The 13,200-nt window shown below is 31.6% G+C and overlaps 2 protein-coding genes across 8 annotated transcripts; one reads left to right on the forward strand and one right to left on the reverse strand.

Moving 5' to 3' along the window:
* The first annotated feature begins 2,001 nt into the window (after positions 1 to 2,001).
* Positions 2,002 to 2,935, forward strand: LOC133800483 (uncharacterized). The gene has a single exon (XM_062238454.1). The coding sequence runs from the start codon at positions 2,170 to 2,172 to the stop codon at positions 2,800 to 2,802; it is 633 nt and encodes a 210-aa protein (XP_062094438.1). The 5' UTR covers positions 2,002 to 2,169; the 3' UTR covers positions 2,803 to 2,935.
* A 2,979-nt stretch (positions 2,936 to 5,914) lies between these two features.
* Positions 5,915 to 10,328, reverse strand: LOC133800482 (probable E3 ubiquitin-protein ligase ZFP1). Of its 7 annotated transcripts, none has more exons than XM_062238447.1 (8): positions 10,140 to 10,328; positions 9,845 to 9,964; positions 9,256 to 9,406; positions 7,341 to 8,230; positions 6,859 to 7,237; positions 6,675 to 6,773; positions 6,414 to 6,581; positions 5,915 to 6,324 (listed from the first exon to the last, which is right to left on the reverse strand). In XM_062238447.1, the coding sequence occupies exons 4-8, from the start codon at positions 8,195 to 8,197 to the stop codon at positions 6,193 to 6,195; spliced, it is 1,635 nt and encodes a 544-aa protein (XP_062094431.1). In that variant the 5' UTR covers positions 8,198 to 8,230; positions 9,256 to 9,406; positions 9,845 to 9,964; positions 10,140 to 10,328; the 3' UTR covers positions 5,915 to 6,192. The 7 variants fall into 7 exon arrangements, with proteins under 7 accessions (XP_062094431.1, XP_062094434.1, XP_062094432.1 ...); XM_062238450.1 differs by having other exon boundaries at positions 6,859 to 7,241; positions 7,345 to 8,230; positions 9,256 to 9,326; positions 10,140 to 10,325; XM_062238448.1 differs by having other exon boundaries at positions 6,859 to 7,241; positions 7,345 to 8,230; positions 10,140 to 10,325.
* Positions 10,329 to 13,200: the final 2,872 nt, after the last annotated feature.

Genomic DNA, 13,200 nt, shown 5'->3' on the forward strand with positions numbered 1-13,200 from the left:
CCAAATAAAAATTCCCAGATTTTGATTTGTTGATTATTTGATCTTAGAAACAAATGGAACTTGAGTAGCTTAATTCTATACAACCAAGTTTTAAAGGTTTTTCGCTTCCTATTATTAAGTTCTTTTATGCATAGAGACTGTTTACTTCATTTAGATTTGAAGAATTGGATTTCTGGACATAATTGTTGTTTACCTTTTATGATAACTTCTTAAATGTGTGAATATGTTATTGATCAGTGACATTATTCATACTTGTTAGTTTTAGAAATTGGCAGGTGTGATAGATTATTATATACTATTGCTACTAAAAGATATTACAATACATATACATATATTAAATTTTCTATGTAGCAGCATATTTTGATAGGATGGTAAATTTAGATTTTTTCTATTTTATTTTCTCGTATCTCTTCCGAAAAGAGGGAATGATTATTGAGAGAGATTATAGACTTTTGTATCATTATTATAAGATTCAATTTAAATTGTACCAAAACTTCACATAATATAATAATAACAATAATATCCATCGAGAATAATATTTAATTATTTTAAAAAATAATTATAAAAATTTAAATTTATATTCATATACAAAAATATATTTTTTTATAAAATATCATTAATTTAAAAAAAAAGTCTACAATAATAATAGTAATTAAATAAAATATAAATATATTAGAACTCGCAATAGCTTCCACACCATTGGAGAAGGTAGAAAATATTTCGATTAATAATGCTACAAAATATATTTGAAGATTTATCGATTAACTGATACTTACTAATTTATTAAAACTTTGATATCTTTTTTTCCCCAACCACCTCTAAGAATCTCAATATCACTCACACAACATAAACATTCGATAACATCTAAATCATGATAGAAAAATAAGATAGAAATGTTAAAATATCAAGATCAATAATTTAAAATAAAAACTTTAAAGATTAACAAACATTAATAATTGAATAAATCCTCAAACTTTAAAGATTAACAAGCATTAATAATTGAATAAATATTCGAGAGGATTGTGTTACATTAACACGTAAATCAATCAAATTTGGAGATATGAATTGGAATTCATTAAAAATTGAAAGAATTTAGAAAGAAGAAAGAAAAGAAATTAGAGTAGAAGAAAATATGAGATTAATAGAGAATGTTTAGAATAAATATAGATTCACAAAGAGATATTTATCTATTTTTAAATAATAATATCTTATAAATATTTTATTTAAATTTAAAAAAAATTACATTTATTATATATATATATATGTAATCTATATAAAAAGTGTGTTCTTACCGGTTTGTTTTATTAACTTTAACCGTATATTCTAAATATTTAACGAAATATATTTTTAAAACTCACTAAAAATAGATATTTATTAATTATATTAATATAAATTTAAATATTAAAAAATATTATTATTATATTAATATTTAATATAAGACTACATATATAATAATTATATTAATACAAATTTAAATTTAAATTCAAATTCAAATTCAAATGTTATAAAATATTATTATTATAATAATATATAATATAAGACTAGATATTTAATAATTATGTTAATATAAATTTAAATATTATAAAATATTATTATGATAATAATATATAATCTTAATTTTTTACTAATTATATTAATATGAATTCAAATATTATTATAATAATATTTAATACAAAACTAAATATTTAATACTTATATTAATATAAATTTAAATATTATAAAATATCATTATAATAATATATAATACATAATCTTAATTTTTATTAAAGATATTATAATTTATATTTAAAAAGATTATTATATTATATATATTAAAAAAAATCATAAACAACATAATTTTTTATTTAATATATTTATATTATTCTTTTATATAGAATATTATTTATTTATTTAAAATTTATATTATAATAATACAAATTTAATAAATATAATTAATAAATTTTATAAATAAAATTTTGCATTCTACCTTGCTTATATGTAGTACGTCACCTCTCTTGTGTTGTGTTGTTGGGCAATAGCAATTCTAAAAACCAAAAATGGTGACACTCCTCTTAAGACTCAATTCCTAAAACCCTAAACTAAACCCCCTAATTTTTAACTATCAAATTCAGCATTTTTCTGATAAAGCCCTGAGAGTTGAGAAGCGAGTGATATCAGAAGAAGAAGACGATGCAAACCAGATTGTTGCTAAAATGGCTGCTTCGAAACCCCTCAACTAGACCCACTTCTTCTTCTCAATCTCATTTCAAAACGGCCGTTATACCCGTCACCGAACTCAACGAACAAGATGACCATGATCCCATCTACACACCACTCTCTTCTTCTCCTCCTTCTCCGCTCGTCAACCCAATTCTCCTTCAGCCGCGTGTGGTGGTTTACGACGGCGTCTGCCACCTCTGTCACCGAGGAGTGAAATGGATCATCAAACTAGACAAGTACAGGAAAATCAAGTTCTGCTGCCTTCAATCCGAGACTGCCGAGCCTTATTTGCGCCTCTGCGGTCTTGATCGAGACGATGTTCTTCGTCGATTTCTCTTCGTCGAGGGTCCTGGTGTGTTCCACCAAGGCTCCGCGGCTGCGCTCAGAGTGGCCTCCTACTTGCCATTCCCGTACTCTGCTTTGAGCGTTTTTGGGGTTGTTCCGACTCCGATCAGAGATTCCGTGTATGATTATGTTGCGAAACACCGCTATGACTGGTTCGGGAAGGAGAACGATTGTTTGGTTCTGCAAGAGAAGGAAATGCTCGACCGATTCATCGACAGAGAAGAAATCATGGGTCGGGAAGTATCGGATTCGCAGTGAGGTCAGTTCATTCGATAGACTGTTTTTCTCTATTGGGTATAATTCTGTATTTGATATGGTGTAATTGGAAATGTTAATGTTTGTAGGCCTGTATGTATATATTTGGATCATAAAAATTGAATTTTTATGTTCACTCTTTCTTTCTATATGCCTACAATCATATATAGGCATACACAATGGTGTGTACATTATTCTTTTCCAAAAGTTGCACCCTGTCATTTTCGGTAAAGAAAAAAAAAGAAAAACTTGAATTCCAAATCTGGAATATTATGGGAGCTAGCTAAATTGCTTAGTAGCTCTCTAAGTATGAATCGAAATCTCGATTCTCAAATCTTGTGGGAGTAAATCATGAACCTGAAAACTTGAGGTAACCCTCCAGCTATATACATATACTTAGATAATATGTGTGTCTTGAAATCTATAAATGGGAGATTTTGTGTTGTTCTTGATAGAGAACAACTTGTTGACATGCTTGGTAGCTAAGAAAATATGGGAAGAAGGAATCACTTTCAGACTCTACACATGGGATAGTTGTTATTTTATTGGTGATGATATATTATGGGAAATATGTCTGTATATATTTTAGTCCATGGTTTATTTTTCAGAATGATACAATGAGAATTGCTTAAGAGCGTGCTAGAGTTCTCTGCTTCTCAAGGATTGTAGGGACTTAAGCTGGAGGAGTACCATTATCAGAATAATGACTTTTGAGTTGAAACTTTAAAAGAAATAAAGAAAATGTAAAGCTTCCCTAGTAAAAAAACAGGACCTGGTTTTTCTAACCATAAAAAAAGTTTGAGCATAACCAAAGACCTCTAATGCATTTTTCATAAAATCTAATGACAAATCGTACTATTTAGTTTGGTTTTAAGTAGTGTTGAATCTTGTGCTGTCAATTTCTTTCATTATTTGCTCCCTCTTAGTTTTCTCACAAATATGTTGAAATTCTTCTATGTAATAAGCATACAGAAAGAGCTTCAGGATTTCTATTTTGTGCATGATTAGATTATTTCGAACTTTGATTTGGAAAGTACATGATAAATCTGGTTGACAAGAACACTTGCTGTCAATAGAAACTTTTTATGTTTAAAATCGTAGGCTCTCTATTCAGTCTTTCATTAGTAGCCCTTTGAACTCGAGTAATTTTCCTCAAAGAACAAGCATTCTGGTTTTAATATTCTCAGCTTCTTATCATGAAATTCATGATCATCAACAGTCAATAAAGTTGGCAATGAAAGTTTTGTGTATTGTTCTGTGTTTACTAATTTGATAATATTACGATTGATCTAATGATGAGATCCTTCCATAAACCCCCCCACTTTCTTGTAAAATTAATAGTCATTTTCAGTTGGGTTCTTGTGATTTTTACATTTTTCCAACCCATATATTGCAAAACATCTACACCTCTTGAATGTTTACATTTTACCACTTTGGTTCTTTATTTTTAATTTTAGATATCTTGCTGTTACAACAATGTTTTTTAATTTTATAAAAAGAATGATAAAAATATACACGGGATCGAGTATGATCTAGAATTGAAACTGTGTCGTATCAGTAATCACACACAAATGAGATTAATTTTAAATATTCATCACAATCTCAATCTAGCGTCAAATTTGCATTTACCTTGAGAGAGTATAATTTAAAAAATTGTCTTTCCTCCTTTTTTTTATGCATTTTAATATACATATAAAGATTTTCTTCAAAATATTCTTGTCTAAGATTTTTCTAATATTAAAATCCAAGTCTCTTTTCACAATTCCAAAAGGGTCAAATTGAAATGATTCTTTACCTTTTTTTCTCTTCTTTTTGGCGTAAAGATTGGAATGATTTCAAATTATTCTATTCTTAAGATATAATCATCTTTCTTTTCTTTCTCATGAGTTGGGAGAGATTCATGCTGAAAAGGGAAATATGTTAGGGTGTGTATAAATATATAAATGCTAATATTTGTTTTGTTCTCTTTTCAAGATCATGTTCTTTTTCTCTAAATCAAATATCAAGTGTAGTAACACACAAGATAAGCTTGCCTTCAAGGCAAGCATAGATCTTTTCTTTGGGATGATATCAAATATTCTCATCTCACTAATTTGTTAGTAGAAAAAATATAAAAGGCACACTTCTTTTCTTTTCCGTAGGTGAAAGGATTACTGATCAAACTGAAATATTGTAACCAAATTATTAGACTAGAAGCCTATAATTACTAAATAAAGTTGAAAATAACTACGCAAAAGTTTAAGGGTAGGCATAAATTCTGTATTTTATTCAATTTTGACAGATTATCCTATATTTGAAAATATCAGAAGAAAATTTCTACTAGTCAGTTTTGCCAAGGCAAGTCCCACCTTCCCTTCAACTGTGCATCCTCTGTAAGAACTCTCCAAAACATAATCTGCTTTGGAAGATTGCTGGACCTTTTGGAAGGATGTAAGACCTTTTAGATGCATTTACCACCAAAACCAATCCCCATTTTCTAGAGTAAACTAAGCCCTTCAGAGTTCCCCAGAGCACACACCTCTTCAGTATTAGCAAAACTTAGTCGACACCACACCACACTAAACTCATAAATTTCCTCAGTTTTACTAAGGCTCCACCTAGGATTATCCTAAACCCCAGTAGTTTCGCTTGTTTTTTTATTGGGATCTGGGCAACATGATTTGGCCCGCCCGCCTCCTCAACCTTTCCAAAATCCTGCACATGATTAGAACTCGAAGATGAATTTGAAGATTCCCTTGATTCCCCCTTGACGGAGAACCATTTGTGTTCTCCTTGAACAGCTCCCATGGCCACATTCTCAAAATCGTCATCTTGGATATGTTTGTTGCCTAAGACTGTTTGAGATTGGCTTCTCTGCTAGAATTCATAATATCATCCACTTCTCGTGAAAGAAAACTAGGCTAGAACGATGGCTTTATCTAGAAACCATGTGATTCAGACGGCATGGTCCGATTTCATCTAACTTGTTGATTTTTGCACGTGCTTGTGCATACAGCTAAATGAAGATTCTAACATTGATTATTGGTTAACCAAATATCATTCCAACAATGCAATTAGATCAACAAATAGCCAAAAGAATATAGCAGCTAATGATAGCATAAAAGGACAAGTGACGGAGAAAAAAAATCTGTACATCTTGGATAAATACAGGTACAAATGTTTGGCAACCAACCGATAAATGAGCTGGACATGTTACTGTTGGTCATAGACTCATATGTATATGCAAAGTGTTGCATTACAAAAGTATCAACACTGTTTATATAACAAATAAACTAATTATAAAGAGAACAAAAGGACAAGTCTTTCAATTTTGCTCACCCATTAAGTCAACCCTATACACATCATCATCATCATCACCATCATCATCATCATCATCATAATTATCACACCCCTTCAAGTGCTCAACGCTTCAGACTTGCACACAGGGCACACATTCTTTATAAGTAACCATTTCTTTAAACACTCCGCATGGTACTCATGTCCACAATTGAGTATTCCAATCTTCTCAAGACTTTTATAGTCATCCTATGAAATCCAAAACAAAACATTATTTTTACCATAACTAGTTTAGAATGAGAAGTAAGAATAAAATATAAAAGAACTTTATAGTATACCTGGCAAATAATGCAACAATCATCTTCCTTGTAATGACATTCTGCTTCCTCCAAGTTCAATCTCATTCTGGATGATAAATAAGCCCTTGTCTTTAATTGACTCGTAATGGTGTCCTCTGATAGCCCGGTATTCACATTACCAATCCGCTCCCCTAATGCAAGAAGTTCCTGTGTATAATTTTGAGTTAAGACAGGCGTTAGTGGGTTGTTCTTCTTCGTAATCAAAACGTAGTTCCTCAAAAGAACAAGCTTTGCATCTACCTCGTATGACATGTCCTCAATATCCAAGCGCATGTCACTGTGGTGATCAGGAAATTCTCCTACTTCATATAAGTCTGGAAGCTCCAGTATGGCAACCTCCTGTACATAGATAAAATAAAGCTAACATTGAGAAATCATTCATATGCATACAAAGTGCATGATAAACAGGTATGAAGAAAATTACATCAGCATGCAGAATTCTCAAATGAGCAAGATGTTGCTGTCTCAAAGTGTTATTATCAGGAGTGATTCCTCGATGCGGCCGGTATATCCTAATGCCAGTCGGTGGAACAGACCCGGCATGTCTGTGACCTATCTCCAAACCATTCTGGGATGAACTTGTATTGCTGCGAGAGGAATTTGAGGAAAATCTGTGTGAAGCTGCAGCAGAGTTATTATGATTTCTAGGTCCTAGCATAGGTGGTGGTAATGCATGGTGAGTCTGATGGTGGTTTACTGATAGAGGTTGTCGTAGACTTTGGGAACTTCTACTGTTAACTGCTTCATGATATCTCTGCATACCCATATTTGCAGCAGTCTCCATAGAACCAACGCTGAGATTGCTCCCTGTAATTTGTACAAAAAGACATTAGAGAAGAGAGGAGGGTGAGATTTTTATAAACCAAATCAACTATGAATGGAAGATGGTAAAGGAGGAAGAAAGACTTGCCATGCATTAAAGATAAATTAGGGGCCTGATTCCAAGCTTGAGCACTTCCATCCCCGGAATTGCTGCTTATGTGTTGTTCCAACCATATGCCAGATGGCTGAAAGTGCTGTCCCGCATAGTTTCCTTGAGCAAGATGGTTATGGTTATGGTCATGCATCACAGCACAATCCAGCCCAGCTGCAACCAATCTGTTCCTTGAACCATTCTGAGGTCCTACTTCCATTATTGACGGAATCCCATTTCCCATGTAATGAGGAGGCAAGGGAAAAGAGGATGGATCAGATACAGCAACCCCGCCGGGATGTCTTGCGTTCAAAGGAGGAACTGAAGAACTCGGGGTTGCAGAGGCATTAAAATGTTGGTAATTTCCATGGACACCTTCAGGAAGTTTTCTCTTGCAAGGACCTCCTCTAGCACCATCAATAAAGTGATTAGTTCTTCCATACTCTTCTGCAGAAATGCCACCGCCTACTCCATAATTACTAGAAGATGGCATTTGATCAGAGGCACCGTGATTTAGAGGAACCGGTAACACCCCACCACTTGATGGAGGCATGAATGCGTAGTAAACATTGCCAGGAGCAGCAACATTTAAATCAAGATTATGGTGGTGGTGGTGATGCACACCATTGTATTGTGTCATTCCATAAAACACTGTATTGTCGTAACGTTCGGGAACAAATGGGATTTCGAAATTAGTGCTGCTCCGTGAAGCTGTCTCCATTGTTCGAACATTTGGCTGCTGGAAGTTTGTTGTATGCCCTAAATTGATGGCGGGCGGATAGAAATAACCTTGTCCTTGTTGATCCATTTCAATCATCTGATTAATGCATGGCATATTCCTCTGTCCCATTCAGATGGAAACCTATGATGACAGAATATATACCTGTTCTCAACCCAAAACATATATAGAAGCAAATCAGGTCACCGGAAAGAGAATGTAAACCATAGAATTCATACATAAAATCCAAGAAAAAGCATATCACAAAGAGAGAGCCGTCAAACAAAACAAGGTTAACAGAAAAACAAATTTATCCTGACATCAAAGGCTGCCTCCACTGTTCTAAACAAGAAACTGAACTTAATAATTGGACAATCCTGAACCCTTACATGAATTGAATCATTCTTTATCACATTCATAAACAAGGATATATAAAGGCATTGAACTTGGCTTTCTACATAAATCTTGCAAATACAAACACAAGGTTTTAGTCCCACAAAAGCCAGAAACTTTTGGTACTAAAGCATAGTTTAATGAAAATTCAAGCAATCAAAAAAGGAAAATCCTTCTAATAAATATCCCTAAAGAATGTTGAAAAGAAAGTTAAGAATTCTTAAAGAACCAGAGAGAGACAGTAATCTTCTAAATGACAAAAACTTTGCTCTCAACCGTCCATCCTCAATCACCAGCACATAATCATATCTTAGCATAGACCCCAATGTTTATAATCTCCTAGGGATGCAGTAAACAAATATCAAATGATGCAGAAGACCTATCAATTACTGACTACACCACCATAACACATTAAATAAATTTATCTCAAAAGTTAAACAAGGATGATGCCAGGCCAGGCCACCATTACAGATTTTTCAACAAAAATAAAATTAGCTCAATAGTCTTGGGAAAAAACACTTTAAAGTTTTCAAACAGAAAACATAAGCACAGATTATCCAAAAATAAAGAACATTTGAATAAGAAAAAATATAGACCAAATAAAAATGCATATAAGCAATAGAATTTCAAAATGCAATAAGTTTGAGCTTCATATAAATCATATTTGTAACCAAGCTACAATTCTAATTCAACTTCCAAATGCATAACATAAGTTTTTTTATTCTGTACATAGCAACATAGAAAAACACATCCACTATTAAATTAGATCAGATGTTAGAGCTTTCTTCAATCATTACCCTATTAAAACAACAAGAGGACCATATAAAGCATTCAATTTCAATGTCAAGCTTGCCAGAAGATATGTCCCCTGATAATATCAATAAAAGAAAACATGAGAGCGCCATGGCAGACTACAGCAAGGTCTGCAAGCTACATGGACCGGAGACCCTATTCATAGAGAGAGAGAGATTGAACGGTGATAACAAGAACAATAGCAACCCAAAATAAAAATAAATAAAAACAATAGCAACCCAAAATAAAAATAAATAAAAAGAATTCTAAAGAACACCCTTTAGTTATATAAAGGGAAATTTTTTAAAGAAAAAACCGATTTCAGCTTCATCATTGAAATTTTAATATTATATTCTTCAAGAACCCCATGAAACTAAAATCGGAATACCCATTAAAAATCATAAGAAAACCATAAGAATAGAAGTCACAGACTACCCAAAAACAATTATAAGGAACCATTAAAAAAAAAAGGATACCCAATAATAATTTCCAAGTAATTCTCTTTTCCCCAAGTTTTCCCAGAAAATTACCAATAGGAAGCCCAAAACACACACTTCATCAAACTACGAAAAACAATCCAAAAAATTTATTTACCTTATGATCATGAACAAAAGCCCAGAAATCCGAAATTCACCAACGGATGCAATTAAAAAGCAGAAACCAAACCCATTTCAAAGTCCAAACACCAAACCCGTTTCAAAGTTCAAACAAGCCCTGAAAAAAAATCAAAGGAAAGGAAAAAAAGAAAAAAGAAAAAAAAAACCCTAAATTGCGGTAATCGAAATACTAATGAACGCAAAACTCGATCATCAAACAAGGAGCAAAGGCCAGAAAAAGCAGAAAACTTTGAGCGGTGGAGGAAGAAGAAGCAGAAAAGGAAGAAACTCACCGTGAGAGACGGAATTGATGAGGCTCAAAAGAGGGAATAGGGATCTGAATTCTGACAGAGAAAGATGAAAGCTTTGTGCTTATTATTAAGAGAGAGAGAGAGAGAGAGAGAGAATGAAATTGGAAGAAGAGAGGGATTGAGATTATCGTTGGGTTTTTGCCTCAATTTTATTCAGAGCTTTCTTTTTTATTTTTTTATTTTTTTATTTATTTCTCGTTTTCCTTTTTTTTAATAATTAAATTATGTATTATTATTATTAATACGACGGTTTGATGGTTCATAGTTTCCTAATTATGCCGTTATAGGCTACAAATAAAATTACTATAATGCCCCTACTGGAAAATCTGAAACTTGTCAGTTTCCTTTTTCTGATTTGGGAAACTTGAACGTTTGTCCCAAGTTAAATAGTTTTTTCTTTTTTTTTTGAATACCCAAATGAAATTAGGGGTGTTCATAAAACCGACCATACCACACAAACGATCTATATCGCACCATGGCGTACTCCAATTTGCAGTTTAGAACCTTTTGTAATATGGTTGTGGTTTGTATTTTTCCCAAATCACACGGTACGGTGCGGTTTGTGTTTTTAAATTTTATAAATGTGGTTCAAACCACACCGCACTATACTATTATATATATTAACTTATTTATATTATTTTTTTCAATTTTATTATATTTAAAATTAATGCATAAATATTTATATAGGATAATATAATATACACAATATCTAGAAAAAAAATATAATGTTTCATAGGATATAAACACATATTCTACTTCAATCTAAAGATATTCCTCCTTAATTAAAATAATATTTACTTTTAAATTACATTTTCTCTTTGTTATTAGTTTGTTATATTTTTATTGTTTTACTTAAAGTTTATTAACTTGTTGTATATTTAATTATTTTGTTAAACACTCTATGTTATGAGATTTATTATGAACATTTCTTAATTATAATATTTAAATGTTAAATTATTTGGCGATAGGTATAAACCACTCGCACCGCACCACACCGCATTTTTGCGATGCGGTTTATGTGGTTTGAGGTCTATGTGGTGCGGGTTGTGGTTTGAAAAATTGTACAAACCGTATATGCGGTGCAGTCCAAAAAACTAGAGAAAAACTGCACCACCCGCACTACGAACACCCCTAATTGAAATACTTTATCATTAAATAATTTTTTTTTATTTTTTTAAATAGGTTAAATAATCTTTTTATAATAGTAAATATTGAATTGGATAATTGTAAAAAAAAATATTGAATTGGGTATCTTTTTTTTTTTAGGAATTTACATAAAATATGGCAAAATTTTCTAAACTTTCATAAATATGGTATTTTTGTGTGTGCATTTTATATGATATTTTATGTTTTGGGATTTGTTTCCCATATTTGTGTAATAATTTATTAGTTTTATCATATTTAATTATATAAGATTATTTTGGCTAATTTTGAATTTTTGTGAGGTTATTTCAGTAATTAGTATTATTTTTAATTTATTTTTTTGTTTAAACATTGAAAAACGTTTTGTTTACTTCTCTTCTTCTATTTTTTATCTTCTTCAATCAACATTCTATCTGCTGTAACCGGTTACCACTATCAGAACAATTTTGATTTTTTTTTTTGTTGTGATCATTGTCATTGTCAATTTTTTTTAGTGATGTGTAGTAATTAGTTATATTTATAAAAATCAGTTTTATTTGTTAAGTGGTGTTGCAGTAACTAGTTACAACTATAAAAATAATTTTGATTTGTTAGTAATGTACTATTATCAAAATACCAGCTGAATTGTAATTGGTTACCTAGTGAGATTTAGAGAAAAAAAAATTGATATGAAAAAAATAAACTAAATTGATCATAAAGGTAACTTGTTACAATTAGGTTTGAAAAAAAAAATATATATATATATATATATGAAAAAAAAACTAGTTGTGATGGTAACCGGTTACCTGGATAGACCTAAAAACAAATAGGATCCAAACAAAAAAAATGATTATAATTGTAACTGGTTACAGTTAGGTTTGAAAAAAAAATCAGATCTGAGAAAAAAAACAGTTACGATGGTAATTTGTTACTTATCTAGATCTGGAAAGAAAATCAGATCTAAACAAAACAAAAAAAATCTAAATTGATTGTTACAGCTAAGTTTGAAAAAAAATAATCAAATATGAATAAAAAGAATTAGTCGTCATAGTACCTGGTTACTTAAACAGGTCTTAAAAAAATTAGATTTGAACAAAAAAACATAAACAAATCGTGATGGTAACTAGTTACAGTTAGGGCTGGAAGAAAAAAAAATCATATCTAAAGTGCAAAATCAAATGTGAAAAAGAATAAGAACATCAAGAACAACCAAAAGAATAACATTAAAATCAACAGCAGCAGCAACAGAAGAAGAAGAACCAAAGGGCGGTGGAGCTGCATCATTGTCGGGGGTGGGGGGCTGCGTCTCCGGTGGAGGGCGGAGGTGGTGTCTCCGGCGGAGGCCTAAGAAGAAAGAACCAAGTGGGAAATGAGAGATTGATAAATGAGAAAATAAAGAGAGATAAACGTGAGAGAAAGGAGAGGATGAGAAAGTGTGAGAGAGTTTTGTATTAAAATATGGTAATTTTTTATATTTTATGGGATTCCCATTTTTTAAACTTTTTTTTAAATTCACCATATTTTGTAGCATTTATTTTTTGCCCATTGTTTACCCAAAAACGACTCCTGATGACGTGGCAAGATTGACATACATGTAGGATGCACGTGATGGCTTTAAGCGAGTATATCTTGTTCGGCCATCGACCAGAAGATTATTGGTTTATCAAGCATCGTACTTATGTGCGACCAGTCTGGTCGCATATATTCATTTATTTCCTTTAGATGTGCAATCTTGTAATTATGCATTAATTGTAATTTCTTTTATTACCAAGATACGCAAGTCTTAATTGTAATTAAGGCACATTGGTAACCTTCTTGAGCCTATAAATAAGAATCAAAGGGCTCAAGGGAAGGGACTTATGATCTTGGAATTCAGAGAGAAAACTATAGTGTGATTATTCACCGAAATTGTAATCCTCCC

This window comes from Humulus lupulus, chromosome 9, assembly GCF_963169125.1.
Source record: "Humulus lupulus chromosome 9, drHumLupu1.1, whole genome shotgun sequence".
Taxonomy (NCBI): Eukaryota; Viridiplantae; Streptophyta; class Magnoliopsida; order Rosales; family Cannabaceae; genus Humulus; species Humulus lupulus.